Genomic DNA, 22,293 nt, shown 5'->3' with positions numbered 1-22,293 from the left:
AGGATCACAGAAATTCATTAAATGCATGTACGTTATATTTTTTATTTGTAAAGCCTTAAGCCCCCGTGAAAAATATACTAAGAGTGCCTCTCATGTCTAGGTTTCAGCTGTTTGCAGGGCCGGCTGGTGATGATGGAGCACGCCCAGCAGGAGATCAGTGATGACCGGGGGCCGCCGCCTGAAAACAATGTCTCAACTGGTAATGTTTATTAAGCATCCAAGATATAAATTGAAATGAAAAGATCATTAACACGGGAAACACAACGTCACCTCGTACGTAAATTTGAAATACATTGACGCTTTCTTGCTGCAAGACTAGACTGACCTTGTTTTCCATAACACCCCCCCCTGTATATTTGATGCTAGTAATGACTGAAATAATGCTAAGTCTAACAGTTTGCCAAGAGCTCTGGTTTTGCAAACAAGTCAAAGCCCAAAGCTTGATGGTATTTGATAGAACTGTTCATTAACTGTGCCTTTTCCATTCTGTATTTCTGTGAATAGAGGACTGTGTCAGAGCGGGACTCTTCGTGAGCCAACAAAAAATGGAAAATGTTCTTTTATGCGCGTTGAAACTGCAGCTTTGTTTCATTGCTAGTGTTTGTATTTCCAAGGATGTTTAGCTTGTAGTGCACTATTACAAGTTTGCTGTTCTTAAGCAAGGTTTGTTATTCTTAAATGAAAATCTTAAATGTTAATCATTTGAATTGTTAAAAAAATGTATTCGATATTGTTCCAAAGTCCTTTTGCTGTACACAGACAATCTTTTGTGTGCAGCAGGGTGAGTCATTAGAAACAAACACCGTCTGCAAAAGTGTTTTTATTTTACATTGTGCTGTTTAGACATATGCAAATAAAAATGATATACAAAAGACACCATCTGATTTTACATCCTGTCCCCTCTAACAGCCCATAGTGTACAATTTTAGAGCCCCCCCCTCAATTGTCCCTTGATGTGACCTTGACTGTTAGAAACTACATCAGCCAGTCAACGCTGCTCCTTTTCGAGACGATGTATAATACAGGAATATCAGTATTACTTATATGGCAGATGCAAAATGGCCATAAATGTCCATGCATTTATTACAACTCAAATGATTTGACTTCTAGAGTTACAAAAACGTGTCACTTGTAGGACAAAAGAAGACGTCACTAAATTAAACCACTCAGAGCTAGGGCTCGGGGTATGAAATGTTTCAACACTTGTGCCGATACCCACGCTACAAATACAAACATGTTTGGGGTTTTTTAATCCTGTAGAAATATCTGATTAAAGAATAAGTACAAGAATATGAGCCTGAGCAGACATCTTAAGTTTTTGACAGTTTGAAGAACACATTTCGGACAGTGCCCCCGAAACCGTACTGGTACGCGTTCTCTAAAGGCCCTTTCACGTAGACCGCGTGAGGAATAAACAGCACATCCATGTGAAACTTTTGCAACGTCGATCACGAAAGACGGGAAAATATGACTTTGACATGGGGGCCATGGCAGATAGATAGTGTCAGTGGAGCAGCAGAGACCAGCCTTGACCCCACTGTCAGAAGCCACCCACAGTCCCTGTGGTTCAATGAGATCAATCTAGTCTACAGTCAGAACCACCCCCCCACCAGTGTTAGCTGTGGCACATCTGGTCCACTTTTGATCATGTGACTAGTTAAAGAGTTAACTTAACACCCCCTGAAAAATCTTGTTTTTGTTGACTTCTCGCGCTGCTGCGGTGATGTACAGGTGTACTCTGGGATCCTGTGACATCACTGTTGGGTGCTAGAGGTGCAACTGAGCACACCCATCATTTTGTTGGGTGAAACTTTGGAGGTGGAGCACAATGGGCAAATTAAAACTATGACCTGGACGGGGAGAAAAATTGTGTTGCCATTTGAAACTGCAACAGTAAAAAGCATCCGGATTGAAAACATGACAATCTGGTGGCCTGGGTTGCGTCCTGGTCTAGCCATGCCCCCCAGAGCCTCTCTGCAGTTCGATCCTTCGGTGAGCTTACCCTCCATACTCCAGGTCAAGTGGAACAAGGCGGAGGGAGCAGCCAACTCCAACAAACCCACCCTTATCAACAGGTTGTTGATCCACCTCGCATTGCGAGATGAATGTGGCCTTTCCTGTCCAGCTCGACCAAAGACAGGTGCTGCAGGACCTTCACCTTGGCGTCGCTCACCTTCATCTTCAACTGCTTCATCTTCTGCACACTGAGGGAGCCGCTACAGAGCACAAGAGGAAACGGAGAGAGAGGCGCTGCTGGTTACACGAGCCTTCTTTTCCTTCTGCAGTAACTGATCATTTCAATAGGAGTCCTTGAAATCAAATCAAGCAAATCCATTAAAAAAAATATTTGATTCATAATTCTTTTAATTTTGGTTCATGTTGTACAACTTGAGCGCAGTCACTTCGGGAGTCACAACTTTGGGAACCTCTTTCTGGGGCACCCCCTTTCTACCACAGACTCCTGCCCAGCATGGTTGCTCATAGAACGATTGCTTTGAAAAAAAGACCTCCTTGCCCTCTCTTCTCAATAGCCCCACTACAGTTAATAAGTCATACTTTAGTGACAGCTTTGTCGTTGTGAAAATCATTCCTTTGTACCTGGCCTGAATGATACTGTTTTCTCCACTTGGAAACTGAGAGGTATCTGTAATATAGGTGACCGTTTGCACAGTTACGGACTGTTTACAATATTCCTGCGTCGAGTTTAAAAAAAAAAGATATTTACAGATTCGAGATTACATCACGAAGCATATGCCTAACTTTGTTGTCTGTGTCGGAGTTTGAGAAGATTTCAGAGGACAGAAGCAGCGCGCCCGTAAATGACACCAAAACGTGGTAGCGACACTCAGCAGTTTTTTTTTTATTACGTGACAGTATGGCAGAGAGCATGCCAAGATTTAGTAGCCCCACCTGGTGGAAAAGTCACGCCACGCCACTGATTGGGAATCTGATCCGCTCATAGCTCATCCTTGGAGCAACTAGCTCCTTATCTTTTGCTAATAAGTATGAAAAAAAAATTGCTGTTTTGTTTGGGATCGTGATTGCCAAAAAAGTTAATCTCGCGAGTTTGGAAAGTGGACTTTGTACCCACGTACGATTTGTGGTTTGAAGAAACGGCAAACACGTTGCATCTGGAGAGACTGGAGATTTTATAAGGAAGATAGAGGAGGTGTGTTTGATAAGATCTGGGACCCTGTACTGGCATTTTGTTTTTTGATACCGCTAGACAGTAGAAATAATTCGGCAACAGCAGGAAGTGTGGTTAAACCAGGCTCATTGTGGCCGCTCTCTGACCTGTTAGCCTTGCCGAGGTGCTGCTGCAGCTGCTTGTAGAACACATTGAGGTCGGCCAGCTTGACGTTGGAGAGCACACTGGGAGGAACCGCCTCCAACGTTGCTTCACTCACCTCCTCGTACTCGCAGCCTGCGGAATTACAAAATCACATCATTTCTCACTTCCTTCTGATGGTATCTGTCCATAAAGATTGTCTAGATTTTGAGATCTGTCTCTTGAGATTTGAGGCCAATGGAGGCGATCACAGTGCCCACACAACTCTTGAATAGTCCACAGAGGCAGCTACCTCTAAACCTAAAGTATCTGCATGATGGAAACCTACCACACAGTAAATGTAAATATGTACATTAACATATTATTATGCTTTAATAACTTGTTCCGTTATTTGTTATTTCGTTAGTTGTTTAGTTATTTCATATCAATTTTCAGATTAGGGATTTTTTTCAAAACTTATTCTTGCAGTACCTGACAAGTTGCCAAGTCAAATTACAGTGTTGAAAAAACAAAACAAAATGGCGGGCAAAAATTGAAGTCTGACAATAGAGGCCCTGGGCTGTGATCGAACAGTCCTTGCTAGCTCAGGAAGGTTCCGAACTGGGTGAAATGACCCGGAAGTATCTCGGTGGCAGCCATGATGAGAGCTGGTCGAATTCTCTAAAAGCTAAGGAAAGGCGCTTAAGTGCTTCCCTTCTTTTCTTTAGCATAGGGTACACTGGACCATCACCAAAAGGAAAAGGAGATAATGCCGTCCCACAATTCCTTGTGGCGGCAACACCGACCGCAGCCCTGGAGGCAGAAAAATAAATCTCGTTGAGCCTCAGGAATTTAAATAGTTTGATTTTGTTGCTGTGATCTAGGGTTAGGTGATGAAGTGTTTGTGATGATACATTTTTGGACTTCAGTGTATCCACAAAATGAAGATTTAGATTTTGGACAGAGCAGAGATAATATCAAACACTTCGTTCTATTCTTCTCACAGGTCATTTTCTTCTATTTGCTGGTTTCGCAGTCTGCCAGTGAAGGACATAAACAGCCTGAACAATTACAAAGATTACTGGAGTCAAACAAGATTGGAATTCAGCTGCACAGAATAACACACAATTGGTTTGGTCCATGGATAAAGCAAATGTTTGGTTTTCTCCTCGTCATTATCACTGAATTCCAATTGTCTTGGAGCGTTGTTTCTATTTGTTCCTATAATAATTACTACCAAATTATGTAGTTCTTTCCAGGAAAATTTTTGACTTGTCGATTGCTCCAGTTGAGTGGTGGACCAACTGACAAAATGGACCAGAGGACAGACCGACCTCGCCATCTCTATTCAGAGCAGAGTAGAAGGTAACAGACTCACTCGGTGGTTGCTGCTGGCCAGACGCTCCCACAGCAGGAGGCACCTGAAAGAAAACGTTCATCTTTTCTTTAAAAAAGGTTCTACATGGAGTTTTCAGAAAGCCGTGGTGCGAACAGCAGTCAGCATCCTGTTGCTCGTGCCCGCAGTCTGTAGGCGCAAGCGAGCCAAAACAGTGACGTGACATACACCACACTGATTTACTGAGATTTACAATAATATTTAGTATAACGTCACTATCTGTAATGTTCCTATATTTTATTTGGCTCTGCGACACTAACTAGCTTACCGTTTACCAACGCCAGATCCATGCCGCATAGCTAAGTAACAGCACAGCATCACAAGATGGTCTCTAGTTTAATATGTTAAAGTTCCGAAGGTATTCATGCGTAAAAGTAAACCCCAGGAAAACAGACGAAATAAATGCGATGGAGATTGTATTGAATAACAGAAGCTTGTGAAATTGAGGCTAGCCTGGATGTGACGTCATGACTTTGGATATATCTATAAAAAAGGGTTTTTGGGGTTTATTTTTGCTGTAGTTGAGGCCCAGTCAATGATTTGAGAATTTACAGTATGTCATTTTTATAATGTTATACAGCCAAGTGGTCTGAGAGGAAACTAGACTTCTGCACCTCCTCGTGGCTCTGTTTTCAGGCCAATGAAAATCTAGCCCGTGACGGGAGATTTCGGCCAATCACAGGTCGTTTCAGAGAGAAGGGCGTTCCTATTGGCTGTTAACCCTACCTCTACGAACGCAGATGCGCATGCACGGCCTGTTCAGAACGAGGTCTGATACAATGGCGGAAAATACAGCAGGAAAAGTTGGCATGGCAATTGAAGGTAACTTTATAGCAATGTAAAAAGCAACCGGTTGACCCGATGAACTCCTGGGCCCGGCTCGCCATTTTTAATTATATTATATACGGGAAGGCTTTTATTGTGAAGCAACCAAGGAAATGCTGACTTCGTCGCAAAGGTTTAGCAATGAACATAAAAGGCAGCCGACGGCGTCTTACCTCTGCTGCGGCCTCACTGACGGGAGCTGAACCCAGGAGCTCCGCCGACTCCCGCACCGACTCGGTCAGCGGCTGAACCTGCGGCATGTTAACAGGGGGATAGCTGCAATGATGTGCAATATTTGACCACCAAAGTTGCGAACGTGCAAACTGTGATTTGCAGCATGAGATCGTCTCCTCTCGTGTTCATTTTCGACACATTTGTACATACTGTGTGTTCTGTGTGTCTATTATGAAGGGGCTACAACTTAGATTTCAATGAACCTTGATGTTACATATTCCGTGTCTGAAAAGGCCTCGTCAGAATGCTTTTTGACATTTGACGTAGAAGTGACTCAGGTTCTTATTCAAACATGAGCCGGGCGTATTTTGATGAGCTCTACCTAATACTTAGGGCTGCACATACCTTTGACCTCTCTGACAGGTATCATGTCCATCAGAAGTCAACACTGGCAAACACTCTCCTCTGTATACAGTGGGAGAACATACGGAAGTGTTTGAATAGTGAGCGTGCTGTTCATGTGGGGTTACCTCCACATCAGTGGTCTGTTGGAAGTGTTGGATCAGCTCCATGGCAGTGCCGAGGTTGTTTCTGATGGAGTCCATGGACTCCTTCTGTGCGGCTGCGATCTCCTTCACCTGCGAGCACAGGGCTGCATGTTTTGCCTTGATGGCCCTCAGGTTCTCCAGCATCACCACCGGGTTCTCCTGCAGGCACGGCGTCAGTCATTAGCCTGTACAGACTCAATGTTCAACGCGTACATTGTTAACTGTCATTGCATAGCAAGTCTCTGAACTGAACTGAAAATCTGAACTGATGATAAAAAGGTAGAAAATATGGGATTTCCAGTACAGAATTTAAATGTACACCACAAAATTGTACACAAGTATCATTATAGACTGGTTAAACTTCAATAAACAGGACTCCTGGATAATAAATACTTTTGGAAAGTGTAAAAATTAAGCTGATACTTCTCATCATTTAGTGTGGGAATGGGAATGTTTGTCCTTTATGGATACGAGTAATCAAAAGTATCAGTGGGTGGTTATAAACCATATATATATATATATATATATATATATATATATATATATATATATATATACATACATATATACGTATATATATGACATATATATATATATATATATATAAAACCAGTGGTAGGAGAGACCTGTCCCCTAATAAACACAGCTGGGGGAGAATCTGGAGATATATATATATATACATACATGATACATGTCCTTTGAATTTGGACTTTCAATGGCAGTCTTTAGTCAGACAAAGCCAAATGGTTCAAATGAATGATGGACATTACCTCTTTAGAATCTCTAATTGCAAAGTATTAAAAATTACCAAGGGAAGGTTTTTGAAGCTTTCATTTTTTAATGTATGGAATGAAACATAACAGAAACTAAATATTCCAACTTTGGAATATGCAATATTTCCAACTCTTTGGATTATGAAAACAAACCCCATTTATGTTAAATATGTACATGGTATTACGTTTGTACTTTGTGCTCCTTTTGTTCTCAGTTTATATTAGCCACTTCTATGTGCCCTGAACTGTTTATATTGAGGGTTATCAGCCACTGAACTGACTATGATTCATCAGCAACAGTCAGATACTGGCCAATAAATATTGTCCATCCAATCTATATTGCGTCCGTACTACAGTAGCTATTTAATGTCCTGCAGGCCGCAGATGCTGTTGAATCGGTGCAGGCAGCGGCAGTTCAGTTACCAACCTCAGCGGGACATCCATTCTCCGCAGTGTTGTTGATGAAGTCCAGCTTCAGCCGCTTCTCGATGTATTCCAGGTCTGCCTCTGACTTCAGGAACTGCAATGACACTCTGCTTTATTTCTTTTGATAGTGCATTGGCAAAATTGACCTGGCTGGACAGGAACTTTGTCTAAAACTGGCAAAATGAGTTCTAAAATCAGGAACTGTCGGATCAGAAATCCAATACCAATGCTCAAATACCCAGCCCCTACTCATAAATGCAGTTTACGTGTATAAAATGTACTTCACAGGAAATGGTATTTATTGAAGTAAACATTTCCATCCTTAATAAAACATGTTCTTTGTCCAATGTCTGCTGTTCTGATATGAAATAGAATGCGACTCACAGAATTTCAAAATCAACAATAACAACAATGTGCAACTGAAAAGGCTTATTAAGTCGGTGGATAAAAAAAGCAGAGTTTTAACGCAGGCAAAAAGGTAATGGGTCTCACTGTAGCCATTGGTTACAGTACGGGTTAGAAACGTGAAGTCCGTGCAGCTGGTCTCTGCAGTTTTCAGATGCTTTGACAATACTATTGCACTGCTAGCTGTCTGATACAGTAGTGCAATGAAGTCAGAGCACCTGCCAACGGCTGAATTTCACCCTCACTTCGCGATGCAAGTTCAACATGTGTAAGTTTCGACTCTCCCTCCCTTTTTCCGCATCGCTGGCCAGGTCCTGCATTACCGGGAATCCCAACAATGCCGCTTGCGAAGCGATTCAATTGTGTCCCACGGAAAAAAGAATGGGGCAAACTTTGAGTCTCGCTGCTTTCAGTGGGTCTTTACTGGGGTTTTTTGTTGTTTTTTTTTTTGCGAAAGTTAAAGCCACAGTAGGCAATATTGTTGAAGTATAATTTCGGTTGAAATAACAAATTTTGACCATTGCATGTCACTAACAATATTTCATTGAGGTGGAGCCTTCTGTAGAAGCCCTTGTTCGTACAGAGTCGATGTGATTGGCCAGTTACGTGCTAGCTAACCGATTGGTTGTTTGATTCAGGCCTGTTCCAGTTTTTTAAAAGACTAAATACAAAAAGGGGCGGGTGCTCACAGACACATTTTTTTTAAAGGAGCCCTTCAATTAGATATTGTTGGTGACATGCAATGGTCAAAATTAGTTATTTAGAACAAAATTACAATTCAATAATAATGCCTGCTGTAGCTTTAATGCTTGACCTTGACAATAGTACGTGAGCAAAATAAGCTTAACTCAACATGCATCTTACTGCATCTCGCGTTTGTACTGGTCTCTGCTGGACCCCGACCTCCCCCAACAGGGGACCTAAAGACTGGACTTCCCCTGAGAGACTGGAGTGGTGTCACAGCTGTGGGAAACCGCATGAAATCGAAACTCGTAACAATGACAATAGAAGTGAAAACCATGGTTTATTTCACAGTCCGGCTTCCAGCTTTTCTAGCAATGCATTTCAGCATCTTTAGGTAAAGCAGTTCATTTTGTAATTCTGGCTATTTATTTCACATTTCTCCCTCTCTAAAGAAATGACTTGAACTTGGTCATTTTACATTTCCTTTTCATTTTCAGACACTGATTTTTAATCATCAAAACAGAAGGAAACTTGTTCATGTCAAGACATGTCATTTTGGAATCAACTGGACTTAGATTTTGAAAAATAAAAATAAAAAAACGTTCCACCTTCTGGATTGGAGTGTGAATCACTTGGAAGAGATGAACCAAAACACACACACACAAACACACTTGATTGAGACCTGGTCCAGTTTAGAAAAAAAAAAAAAACTAAATACAAAGGGGGTGGGTGCTCACAGACACACATTTTATTTAAAGAAGGCCCTTCAATTAAATATTGTTGGTGACATGCAATGGTCAAACTTATTTCAACCAAAATTATAATTCAATAATATTGCCTACTGTAGCTTTAATAAGTATAAGTCTTTATTAATGTGAGCCGTTTGTATTTGACGTGAGCTCATGTGTGTGGTTCACCCCTTAAACGTCTTGGTCATGATCGTTACTGCTGTCAATGAGCCTGCGCTTTTTGCAGGTTTTGGGGCTCACAGACCTGTTGCTCTGACAAAACGGCTCCAGGTGAATTTTTAAACCAGCTTCGAAAGAACCGAAAGAGCTGGACTCAAAATCGTCCACATTCTAACCTGGACACATGCCGAACCAGGGCCCAGCTGTGTTAACAGACAGCTGGCTTCTTGTTGTTGTTTACGGGAATACTTATATATATATATATATGTATATATATATATATATGTATTTATACACTTATATACATATACATATATATTTATATACTTATATACATATATACAAATATACATATATATACACACACACACATATATATATATACACACACACACACATATATATATATATATATATATATATATATATATATATGTATATATGTATTTATACACTTATATACATATACATCTATATTTATATACAAATATACATATATATACACACACACATATATATATATATATATATACACACACACACACACACACACACACATATACATATATATATATATATATATATATATATATATATATATATAAACCACAGCTGTGTATCTGAGAGGTTGAAGACAGCAGGAGGCCGCTTTGGAAAGCACACGCCTGAACTAGCCTTACGCTGGACGCAATGGCCGCCATTCTAATAAGAACAGTTATATAGTAAGTTGGAGGGTTATAAACGAGGTTGTAATATTAGGTGTTCGGCATGCAGACAGGCCTGTTGAAAGGAGCAAACGAACTGGGAGTTTGAATTGCTTGCTAATACAAAGAGAACCACGACCTGACTGCTCTCACTGCGATAGGCATCTCGTGTAAATAACTCGTCGATAATTAATGAGCTGCTGGTCGTCTCTGGAACCGTCGAACGCCGATAAGCGCGATTTCAGAAAGAGATATTACAGAAGATAATAGTTTTACACTGTGCTTACCATCGCTTCAAGCTTCTCAACTGTTGTCTCCATGTTGAATAGTTTTCAGCCTGATGCGGGCGCTCTGATTGGCCAGCTGTCAGGAGAAGCGATAGCCGATTGGGCGGCTGTGTGAGAAGAGAGCGTCCGTATGAGTGTGCGCCATATTGCCCGCATAGAGGATATATACACGTAGACACCTCATTGGCCGCTGCTGTACATTGCAGCATTGCGTCAACGCGTCTGCCATATTGGTACGGGGAAGCCGCGCCGAGGCAGGAGGTGTATCCGCTATTAAAATTCATCATAACTCGCTGATCTTTCAACCGATTTTCCAGCAGTTTGGTTTGTTACAAATACATCTATTTATGATATAGGATACTTGGTCACCATAAAATGTTTTTGGTTTTCATACCAAAATTCAGTAATACAGTAATAGTTCTATTAATATTTAAGATGAACTTACCCCACATAATTATTTCTGAGTATATACTTTTTTCTTGCTGCACTTAAATAAGCACTTAATTGATAAAAGAGACACAATTACAACAAACACCAAAGTTAAAATATTTCTGGTAGGCTTCACAATTCTGTTTTTGAATTACATTTATGGTGAAATATTCATATTTTCCTTGTTTACATTTGAAGTCAAATCATCAAAAATTATACAGCGTATGAGCAGGGTTGTGCAGAGTTGCAGTGTAACAGTTAGGTAAGTTACATTTGTGGCTGTTTCACACACATAACTTACTGTAAGTCATTAGCGCCATGAAACCGTTGTAAACATGCACTATATAATTTAGAGCAAATATTAGCAAAGCAATAGCAAAGAAGGATCACATAGGTATAGGCTATCAAATTCAACACATCCGTAACAGTATAATATTGACAAACAACTTTGGACGTGAGAAATGTTATACCCTGTTGCTTGGTTTCATCATTCATTATCCAAAAACATGTTTGATAGCCCATTAGCTAAACAACAGCCAACGTTAGCATTCAACCACTTCCTCTCTAATGTTACCATTTAGTAGTGTTACACAATAAGATAGGAAAAGGTGTAAATTAATTCTGAGATGTTAACGCACATCTTGGACATATATATTCAAATGTTCCCCCACGCCCTCCTTTCTGTCCGATAAATATAAATATAATATGAGTTACAATTTTTGAGGTCTAACCTTTCGTTGATTCGTCAAGTACTCATATACTGCCAGTGAAAAGGCAACCTACACTAAAATCCTGACCAATCACAAACATGGACACGTCTACTGGCAGCAGAGTGGCATATTCTTAAATTAATGTGTTGTGTAGACAGTTGTAGCCTTATTCTGTTAGCTGCGACCCTAAGTGATTCAAACGGACTTGGGAGCAAATAAAACATAAATATAAAAACATAATTCAAAGCAGTGAGTGGGCTTACTTTCATATCTTATAAGTACAAGTGCAAGGCTTTAGTGCTTCAGTCAGTCTCTGCTGTAGGACGGTATCGGTATACAAAAGCATGATGAAATGCACACATAAGTCATTCCCTCCGACTAGAATCTACATCTCTCTTGTAAAACACCGTCAGTGAAAGCCAAAGGGCTTTGCCCGGTCTCTCAACACTCTGCCCCCCTTAGAGACCCTCTCAAGATCCGCACCCTGAGCTCCACAGGATCTTCTGTGGTTGGTGATGCCGTTTTTCAAGAGAACTGATTGGTCAGTAGGTGGTGCCTTTTATACGACCCGTTATCTCGAACGTAATCTGCTCCTGAGCAGGTTAGGTTTGTGCCATAAATTACCATGGGGATGTAATCCTTAAATTACCTGGCTAACCTCAAATCCTGCTTCGTAGTACAGGCCTCTGGACACTGTAGTTTTTAAGCAAACGTTACTCCAACAAGAGGACTATTTTCAGAGGCGGATGAATCCACATTTGGTGCTCTAGCGGGTATCTCCAACAGCAGGACGGTGTATATGGGATTGAGTCAAAATAAGTGCAACTGATGCATTTTTAAAAAATGTTTCTGCTCTTTCTTTGTGATTACACACACCCTCAGGGGAATTATCTTTTGCTGGATGAATAATTCCATATTTTAGTTATGTATAGTAATTATTAATAATTCCCTCTGATGATACCATTTGATTTTAGCTTGGATGAAATTTGACTATGCTTGAATGTTGAACTATAATAATAATATTATTATTATTGGTAGATACCTGTATCCTCAAAAGAAAACAAGGTCCAACACAAGCAAGGCAAGCTAGCTACATTTGCACAAACAAAATTTATTTGGCCATATGGTAAGACATATTCACATAGATTCTGGAGGCGTTTGACTTGCAAATGGAAAAACAAGCTTCTTCACCTTCCACAAGCCACCGTAGAAAATACAGTAGACATATTTACAGAAATTCTTGATGACCTTGACTTCAGAAAATACAGTGCCGTGTCGTGTAGCTTTTTACAAACCACATTATCGATGTACTGATATTACAAGCATGGAAACGGCTACGTCACCAAGCCTTGTGTCAAAAAGGCTGATCAACTTGACAGTGGAAAAAAAAAAAAAAAAAAAAGTCTCATAAAACAAAATCAGTTCAAATATGAACAAAGCCAGAGGCTAGACCAAAGTATTTCACTGGGGATAAAGTTTCTATGATATTACAGTGCATCAAGCTGCACTGTGAACACACTGAAACTGTCTAAAGGTTGCAGTTTTAAGAACACACCATCATAATGGTCACATATAAAAACTATTCCTGTACAGATATTTGAAGGGGAGATCAATAGTTATGTTACTGTAAGGTCAAGGATATGGTTTAAGACTACTATTCCGGTTTATCATCATGCAACACATCAACGTGGGCCGTTCATTAGTACGACAGTATACTGGTCACTGAAGGACCTCATCAACGGCTGTCTGAGGCTGCATCACGGGGAGCTCCAGCTTCTCACACTCCGTCAGCTTCAGGGTCAAGTGCTGGGCAATCTCGTTGGGATCGGTGTACAGTGCGGCAGGGACATTCTGAGGGAGAGAGTCACATCTGTGTTAAAAATGACCACAGTAAAACACCGTGCACCACAGGGAACTTTGGCATATTAAAATCGTCAGGACTTTTAATGCACATTCGAACAAATGCTTTACGCAAAAGTCTGGTGAGGAATATCATTTAAAATGTATGTTATAAATATTTTGATTCAAATACATGCTGATATAGACAAGCGTGAATGTGAATTAAGTATATGACCCTTTGAACAGAAGTGAATCAAGGGACAAAATCCAAAAGACTCTACTCAATTAAAAAAGGCATAAAAATGGATATCTAACCCGGCATCAGGCGCTCACCGTGGAGTCATGTAGGAAAGACTCGTCAGGTTCATTTGTTGAAAGTGCAAATACTAAAAAAATCAGCGGAAATGAAGGCAACCACATCTGCAGCGATGTGGACTTGGGACTGTTTTGCGTGTGAGCCAAGAAACAAAGCCCAAGTTTTGAAAGTGTAAAAGAACAGGCCACAACAGTGACGGAGAGGAAAGGAAACACAAGTGGGGTGAAAAGACTTTATGGTTGTTTTACCGTTATGACATCCCTTGTCGTGCACATGGCTCATCTGAAAACCGTGACCAAAAAATTGTGTCATTGGATCCTCGTGACTTGTGGAAAAGTAGCCTATTACAAAAGTCTGGCTACTTTGCAAGGCTATTTATTTTAATAAGTTATGAAACATTTTTCCTACACGGGAGATTCTAGGCTGTTAAATGTTCTGTACGGCGGCCTCAGCGCCAGAGGATTCAATGTGTGTCAGTTGTGTGAATCCTCATATTCTGTTGTTGTTTGTGCTGCTATTGCACATGGAAAAATAAACCATTTCTCATGCAAATAAAAAAAAAAAAATGGGTCTGATGGCAGGTAGGTATGTAACTTGGCTCGGCTGAGATGATGCAGTAAGAAAAATTGTCAGCTCACCTTCAGCTCTGCTATTTTGCTTTCCCTCGTGCTGAACTCTCGTAGCATGTGATTCTTTCCTGCCTGAAAAACAAAAAAACAAAAAAAGCAGCATCAGCATTCAGCCAGCGTGCATTCACTTCTGCCACATTTTAAAAAACAAACAAAAAAATCTAAAACCTTCCGCCGCACTTCGTCCCGGCTGGAGGAAAACCAACTTGCCTCGTGATACAGTCGCGTGTCATTTATTCTGATCAGCACTCCGTCCACTCGTAGGAAGAAGCGCTGCAGCAAGAAGAAACTGGTGGGCATGACCCTCTGCAAAGTCAACCAGAGACACACACAGTGACATGTCACGAAACCGCATTTGTTCAGACAGTTTGCACGCAACATTGATATTACAGGGATGCAAAAAGAAAACAAACAAAAAAAAGACGAAACCCCACCGCTGAACCCTCCCCTCAGTCCCAGAATGCACCCCTGTGGGTTAGTTCCAAGAGCTGCCTGCATTATGGGCAGCTTCTAAGTGTGAATGTGGTTCCTTCAAAAGTGAACTGGGCTTCTCGGTGAAACGTCCGTCAATGAACGTTCAAAAAGTTCATTAGGCACTGATTATTCTTAAAATCTATCTTAATATCTTAAAAGAGGATTTATTATGCTTTTCCTTATTCTCTGTCATATATATATATACACTATATTGCCAAAAGTATTGGCTCACCTGCCTTGACTCGCATATGAACTTAAGTGACATCCCATTCTTAATCCATAGGGTTTAATATGACATCAGTTCACCCTTTGCAGCTGTAACAGCTTCAACTCTTCTGGGAAGGCTTTCCACAAGGTTTAGGAGTGAGTTTATGGGAATTTTTGACCATTCTTCCAGAAGCGCATTTGTGAGGTCACACACTGATGTTGGACGAGAAGGCCTGGCTCTCAGTCTCCGCTCTAATTCATCCCAAAGGTGTTCTATCGGGTTGAGGTCAGGACTCTGTGCAGGCCAGTCAAGTTCATCCACACCAAACTCTCTCATCCATGTCTTTATGGACCTTGCTTTGTGCACTGGTGTTGGAACAGGAAGGGGCCATCCCCAAACTGTTCCCACAAAGTTGGGAGCATGGAATTGTCCAAAATCTCTTGGTATGCTGAAGCATTCAGAGTTCCTTTCACTGGAACTAAGGGGCCAAGCCCAGCTCCTGAAAAACAACCCCACACCATAATCCCCCCTCCACCAAACTTAACACTTGGCACTATGCAGTCAGACAAGTACCGTTCTCCTGGCAACCGCCAAACCCAGACTCGTCCATCAGATCGCCAGTGAAGCGCGATTCATCACTCCAGAGAACGCGTCTCCACTGCTCTAGAGTCCAGTGGCGGCGTGCTTTACACCACTGCATCCGAAGCTTTGCATTGCACTTGGTGATGTACGGCTTGGATGCAGCTGCTCGGCCATGGAAACCCATTCCATGAAGCTCTCTACGCACTGTTCTTGAACTAATCTGAAGGCCACATGAAGTTTGGAGGTCTGTAGCGATTGACTCTGCAGAAAGTTGGCGACCTCTGCGCACTATGCGCCTCAGCATCCACTGACCCCGCTCCGTCATTTTACGTGGCCTACCACTTCGTGGCTGAGTTGCTGTCGTTCCCAATCGCTTCCACCTTGTTATAATACCACTGACAGTTGACTGTGGAATATTTAGGAGAGAGGAAATTTCACGACTGGACTTGTTGCACAGGTGGCATCCTATCACAGTACCACGCTAGAATTCACTGAGCTCCTGAGAGCGACCCATTCTTTCACAAATGTTTGTAGAAACAGTCTGCATGCCTTGGTGCATGATTTTATACACCTGTGGCCATGGAAGTGATTGGAACACCTGATTTCAATTATTTGGATGGGTGAGTGAATACTTTTGGCAATATAGTGTATGTAATGTTACAATATAGGATATTCATATTAAAATGCTGCCAAAGTTTCCAAATAATGGAGGTAAACGTATGTAACAGTAATCCCTGTGAGCCAAAAGCTCAGGCTTCAGACTGCTCTGAACGCTTCGTTTCAGTTTTTTCAACCGCCGGGTCTATCTGATGTCAGAGAGGCACGGATGTCCTTATATGGTATCGCTGCTCCAGGCACAGACCAGATGTTTATGTCTATGTCAAAGTTGCTTAGTAACGTTAGGTTTACATTTTTCCTTTGGAAATTCTTCCAAAGACTTGGCCGGCCAATCAGAAGAAAGTGGGCTTTTGGGGGGGGGGGGGGGGGGGGGGGGGGGGCCTTAAAGAGACAGGAAATTGTTTCAGACAGAGGGTGAACTGAGCGGCTGCATGATGGGCCACTGGAGGTAAATCAGGACTTTTTTTGAACTGTGAATCATGCAAAGCTCCTCTAGTGGAATCACAAAATGTAATGAGCAGAATAGGCCCCCTTTAAATGTTTGTACATCTGGTCCTTATTCGGATCGATAGCGCCACCCGTTCAGACAGGAACACTCACAATTTTGACGCTGACCATGGATACTCCGTGGTCGTGCAGTTCATCCTCGAACAGCAGCACCTCGTCAAAGAACATGATCTGCTCCCGGGCCTTCAGCTTCTCCATGTCGATGCGTTCCGCCGTCTTCGTGACCTTCAGATGAACGAACAGGCAAAAAGGAAAACATTTTTTGAAAAATCACTCCCCACATCTGAGACTTTTCAACGAACGCACATCAAAAAAACTAAAAAAAAGGTACTATGTTCCATTCCATTACTGAAAATGACCCACCTTTATCTGCATACCTTCTCCTATCAGAGTGCCTCTGTAGTCTGTGGTGTACGTCCAGTCGTAGGGTCTCACCACCTCTTTGGAGTGTTCAGAATCAGCTCTAGAAGGAGAACACAATGCAGGTGACATTCTTTGTCTCTGCAAATATCTATTTTTTTTATTTTAGCCCATTACAAAACTCTGGCTCCTGTTTGCTAGGCTCTTTATTTTAAGAAGTTATAAAACACTTTTTATACATGGGAGATCTAGGCTCTTATGCGTACTAAAGGTTCTGTACAGCGGTCTCAGTGCTGGAGGATTCAATGTGTGAATCCTCATGCTCTGTTGTTGTTTGTGCTGCTGCTGCACATATAAAAATAAACCGTTTCTCATGAAAACATTTGTTTTTGATGGGTCACAGACATTCGTCCATTCTAAATAGTACATTTCAATCTTGGTGGTTAACAGTTAATGATCGGTTAACAAGGGTCGGCTATCAGAAAGTAGAGGTGGCCAGCCCACAGCTTAAGAGCTGCATGCAGCAGCTTTGCCTGCACACATCAAAATCTACATGGAAAACCACTGCTTCACGGAGGACCAATCACGTACCGGCACCAAAATAAACAAAAACCTTATTTCCGTGGTATTTTTGTACCATTTCTTTGCAGCAGCGCGGGACGCAGTACTGCTTGAACGGATCTACAGGTGAAAAGGTCACAGATGACTGCATGTTCCTCATTAACCCTTTGATTGTCAAATCAGCGGCAACATCTTAAATACGTGATCAAATTGACTGCAATTCATTCTGCATGGAGGGGGACCTTTTGAGTTTTGAAAAAAAAAAACAGCAAAGGAAAATGTCAGGACGCCAGGAACAGGCTGCACAAACTACTATCCATGTTTAGGCCACTATGTTTGGAGTTTGTGTGTATGCCAGGGCATTTGTTTGTTTCTTTCGCTCTCAGCGTCTGGATGGTTGCCCACAGCGGTTTTACAGTTTTGACATATCAAATGTTAATCCTCTAAGCTGTGGCCTGCAGCCCACCACTGTGATGCCCCTCTTGCCTGCTCTCCTGCCATTCCTGAGCACAGGCCACCTTGACGGCGTCCTCCATGTTGTTGACTCTCTTGAGGGCATTGATGGCGTTGAATTCAATGCCATAGCCGTCTGTGTGTTGGATGCGCAGGACGTTGTCCCCGAACAACATCTCTGGAAGGGAGGGCATGTTCATCTCCTCTGCTAACCTGGAAAGACAAACCGAAAAAAACAAAACAGGTAATGGTAACACTTTCAACAGAGGACACTAATGTACTTCCTTTATTGCAAAATGTCATTAATAGAGCAAGGTAAATGGACCGGGTAGAGCGCGTACCATTTAGGTACCTCGGCGGCCTGGGTTCGATTCCGGCCCGGGCCCCTTGCTGCATGTCTCTCCCTCTCCCCCATATTTCCTGTAACTCTCCAAGCTATCTCTATCAAATAAAGGCAAACAAAATGCCCCCCCCCCCATATAAAAAACCACACCTGTTTTAGATACTTTACAGAAAATCTAATGCGTTGTCATGTGTAAGCTTAAATACGTGTGTGCACCTCTCCCCTCGTCAGCGTGGCTCTGACTTTATCTTCTGTCTGCTTTGTTTTGTAGTCCTAATGTGTAATTATTGCGTGGGTTGTTTGGACATTTTGCACGTCCTGACAGCGCATGCAGATCAGCTCTCTCTCCCTCTCTCATCATTTCTGTCGTGCATTAAAGAGTCAAGTATTTAATGTAGTGTTTAACAAGTAAAAGTTAGAAGACAAATAAATATCTGCAACCTGCTTTGAGGGGAACATCTCACCGTTCAATGTCTTTGGATTTCATGATGTGGTTTTTGGCAGCAGTCACTTTCCATGGTCCAAAGGTAAAGTCCTGCTTACTGCTCTTGAAACCATGCGACATCATCGTGGACAGAGAGGCCAACATCAACTGCAAAAGAGACCAGAGTTTTCAAACAGGTTGGCCCTGAAATAAGGGCATTAAGGTGTTGTGAGATCCCTGTCGCTTCTCTTACTGTGCACACTTTGCCAGATTTTCGTGGATCTGCAGTTTGATTTCCCGGATAATTGATGTGTCAACACACCAGAAACGCTGGTGCTTCTGTGTCGTGAACATAGACTGTATATAAAAGATGGCCGACACGGCTCCACTTCCTCCACATTGTACAAAAATGAAGCCAAACTCTGCCCGGATACGGCCGCTGGCCACAGTCAATCTCAGCTGTCAATCATGACGTTGCACCCAGTTTTTATAGCATCAAATAACTAATTAAAACTCATCAGAAAAATGAACACTTGAACAAACATGGCTTTTGAATCCAAAGCGCGCCCAAACGCTTGCCTTCAATGACGACAGGACTTGCTGAATTTCGTGAAAAATGGGTCCAATATTTACTTCGGTGCTTCTCCCATCAGAGTGAATAGACTCTGCCACTAGTCTCCTTAAGGGGCAGGGCGGTGGCGAAACCCATGTGACACTGATACAGGAAGTGACGCTAAGTTGCGCCATCTCCTTTCTAAACCGTCTCTGCCAGTAGGGATGTTAACAGCAATTGCTTTATCGTGGAAAAAGACATACACGTGGTTGCTAACAAGCAGCTAAATGAGACGACAGAGGCCGTCGCGGACAGTAACATCTTCATGCCTAATACGGAAAGTCATCTACTCACTCATCCGACTTTACAGCCTTGTTGTGTTTATACTCTATATCTATATCTATGTATACTCTCTTAAAAGTTAAGCATAGCGGTGGTGACGTAGAAGTAATGCGACCGTGGAGTAGTTCCTTTATAGCCTAACGTTAGCTTTTTACTTCTGGCGATTCCATTTACGCTTCAACAAAATCATGAAAAGTGGCGTTCATCAGTGAAGATTATCTTGCTGAACAAAAACGTGCAAGTATCATAAACTTTTGTTTGCCACAGAGCTTATTTTCTGCAATAATCCCAAAAAAATAAAAAATAAAAATAAAAAAAGGGAATCCATAGAAAACTCCCACTGGCTTTTTGTCGAGGGAACCAGGGCGATGCCAACTTCCGGATTGGCCTACAAAAATACGTCATCCCTGCAGCACTCTATTGAAAGGCTCCTTCAAAAAGTGTGTGTCTGTGGAGCACCCGCCCCTTTTGTATTTAGTCTTAAAAAAACTGGACCAGGTCTGAATCCAACAACCAATCAGGGGTTAGCTAGCACATAACTGGCCAATCATGTCGACTCTGTACAAATCAGGGGATTACCCTGATTGGTTGTTTGATTCAGACCCGGTCCAATTTTCAGAGAAACTAAATACAAATGGACGGGTGCTCGCAGACACACATTTTATTTACAGGAGCCCCCTTCGATTAAATATTGTTCATGACATGCAATGGTCAAAATTAGTTATTTCAACCTAAATTATAATTCAATAATATTGCCTACTGCAGCTTTAATTTTAGCACAATATGATGGTCATTTCAGTTCACATTTTAATTGGAGTCTATCTTTTTAATTTACTTAGTCCAATCAGTTCATAATTAGTTCGGCTCCTGTTTATCCACCCATAGTACCATTTTGTCAAATACATCTATCTATCTATCTAGAATATTGGCTTATGGGAAATGTATCTCGTTGCAGAGATACACTGATTTCACCCCAAAAAAACAATCAAAAGCCTTTCGAAATGCATTTTCTTCCAGTTTCTGAAATAAATGACACATAGTAACGTTGGCAGATGTAGTAGAGTTTGCTTTCGCCCCACTTTGTTCCTCAAATGCAATTATAATCGTAACACTCGCATGAACTGCTTTCGGCTACGTTCTGCCACATTTCGTGTTGCGGTCTGGGTGGTGGCTGCACACTTAAGACAAAGGCATCCATGACCAGAAAAAAAAACTGTAAGTCAGTGCAACTGTGTGTCACAATGTACATGAACTGAAAGAAAATCTGTTACCTTGGTGTTGTTGTCAACTGCTACCTGTCATGGAGGCTACTTGAGTGCGCCGATTAAACCCGTCCGGGTACTTTCGCTACGCTCGCGCTGTAGTTCCGCTATTTATTCACGCGTCAGTTTCCTGCTGTTACCGCCTGTCTACGGGACCACGGTACTTTTAACCGTTTGGGTTTTTTTCGGTGCAGTTGACACAGGCAGAAACCACAAACAGGTCGTTTTTTAAAATAAAAACAAAAAAGTACAAAAACTACAAATTTAGTTGTTACTGACTAAACAAATTTACCACTCAGTGGTTCGTTTTCATTGGTGGGTGTGCCGTCAGCGCTCCCTTGCTTCTGATTGGCTAGTGTGCTCTATCAATTATGTTTGCGCTGTGCCCTTCAAAATAAAGGTTCTTTGCCTTTAGACAGTGCAGCGTCAACACAAAAATACATCTGTTGCGAAACATACATATCAATTCAATTTTATTTATATAGAATCATAACAGAAGTAATCTCATGACACTTTATGTAGAGCAGGTCTATAAAGTAATGGTAGTGGTTATAATATTAATTAATGATGCCCCTTAGCCTTTACTAATTAAATAATAATTCATTATTATGCTCTTACTGCCGCACATAATTTTGTTTTATGACCTACAATGACAATAAAAATAATGTTATTGTAAAGGTAATTCCGCTGACTGGTTGAAGATTCATCCTATCTGATAGGAAGAAGCTCCTGGGGCCACATTCAGACCAAATCAGGTGTTCACATGAATGTGGGCAGTGTGTTTAGGCTGCAGCGGAGGCAAATCTTTGAGCTGATTCGTAGTTACTGAATCTTTTGAAGTGATTTGAATCAGCGAAGCGATTCATGATTCCCACCTCTTCTGCAGACAAGATGGCGGATATCATCCATACAGGAAGTCACCTAATATCAACAGCTGTAAGTTGTTTATTTTTTGTTTTCTTTCTTTAATTCAATTAAGCAGAATTAGAAATTATTTTTTGCACACTTTAATCAAATAAAGTATTAAAAACTGAAGCTCTCCCCTGCCTCTCCCATCATGTCTAGTGGATATTTTTTTTAATCTTTATTTGAAACAATAAGAGTAACTTTCTTGATTTATTTGATTTTGTACCCACCTAGTTGTAACAGAAAGAAAAACTGAAACAAAAGTTTGTCTAGCACACCTAGATTAGCCCACTTAGCACAGCCCACCCCTGCAACCCCCTAGTTCCGGGCACGAAGATAAAATTCACGAATGTAAATCTAGGCCAGATACCTCATTACA

General features: G+C 41.5%; 1 protein-coding gene across 3 annotated transcripts; it reads right to left on the bottom strand.

Annotated features, from left to right (window-relative positions):
- Positions 1-802: 802 nt before the first annotated feature.
- tiprl (TIP41, TOR signaling pathway regulator-like (S. cerevisiae)) lies at positions 803-21,076 on the bottom strand. Of its 3 annotated transcripts, XM_070917125.1 has the most exons (13): positions 21,018-21,076; positions 18,892-19,019; positions 18,118-18,297; positions 17,074-17,173; positions 16,804-16,935; positions 14,532-14,627; positions 14,331-14,393; positions 7,412-7,504; positions 6,194-6,370; positions 5,663-5,740; positions 4,647-4,689; positions 3,295-3,424; positions 803-2,216 (listed from the first exon to the last, which is right to left on the bottom strand). In XM_070917125.1, exons 2-13 carry the CDS (start codon positions 19,014-19,016, stop codon positions 2,069-2,071), a joined length of 1,365 nt encoding a protein of 454 aa, XP_070773226.1. In that variant the 5' UTR covers positions 19,017-19,019; positions 21,018-21,076; the 3' UTR covers positions 803-2,068. The 3 variants fall into 3 exon arrangements, with proteins under 3 accessions (XP_070773226.1, XP_070773228.1, XP_070773227.1); XM_070917127.1 differs by lacking the exons at positions 803-2,216; positions 3,295-3,424; positions 4,647-4,689; ... (1 more) ...; positions 6,194-6,370; positions 7,412-7,504 and adding exons at positions 12,642-13,388; positions 13,941-13,974 and having other exon boundaries at positions 14,331-14,389; positions 14,528-14,627; XM_070917126.1 differs by lacking the exons at positions 803-2,216; positions 3,295-3,424; positions 4,647-4,689; ... (1 more) ...; positions 6,194-6,370; positions 7,412-7,504 and adding an exon at positions 12,642-13,388 and having other exon boundaries at positions 14,331-14,389; positions 14,528-14,627.
- Between the last annotated feature and the right edge of the window lie 1,217 nt (positions 21,077-22,293).

Source organism: Enoplosus armatus, chromosome 13, assembly GCF_043641665.1.
Source record: "Enoplosus armatus isolate fEnoArm2 chromosome 13, fEnoArm2.hap1, whole genome shotgun sequence".
Lineage (NCBI taxonomy): Eukaryota > Metazoa > Chordata > Actinopteri > Centrarchiformes > Enoplosidae > Enoplosus > Enoplosus armatus.
Note: the sequence above shows the minus strand (reverse complement) of the source record. Positions and strands in the feature narration are given on the sequence as shown.

Coding starts and splice junctions, on each gene's coding strand:
- tiprl (XM_070917125.1), bottom strand. CDS start 19,016: ATGTTGGCCTCTCTGTCCACGATGATGTCGCATGGTTTCAAGAGCAGT. Junction 17,174..18,117: donor CAGGAATGGCAGGAGAGCAG/GCAAGAGGGGCA, acceptor TTCTCCTTCTAG/AGCTGATTCTGAACACTCCA. Junction 6,371..7,411: donor AGAATGGATGTCCCGCTGAG/GTTGGTAACTGA, acceptor CCGTGCCTGCAG/GAGAACCCGGTGGTGATGCT.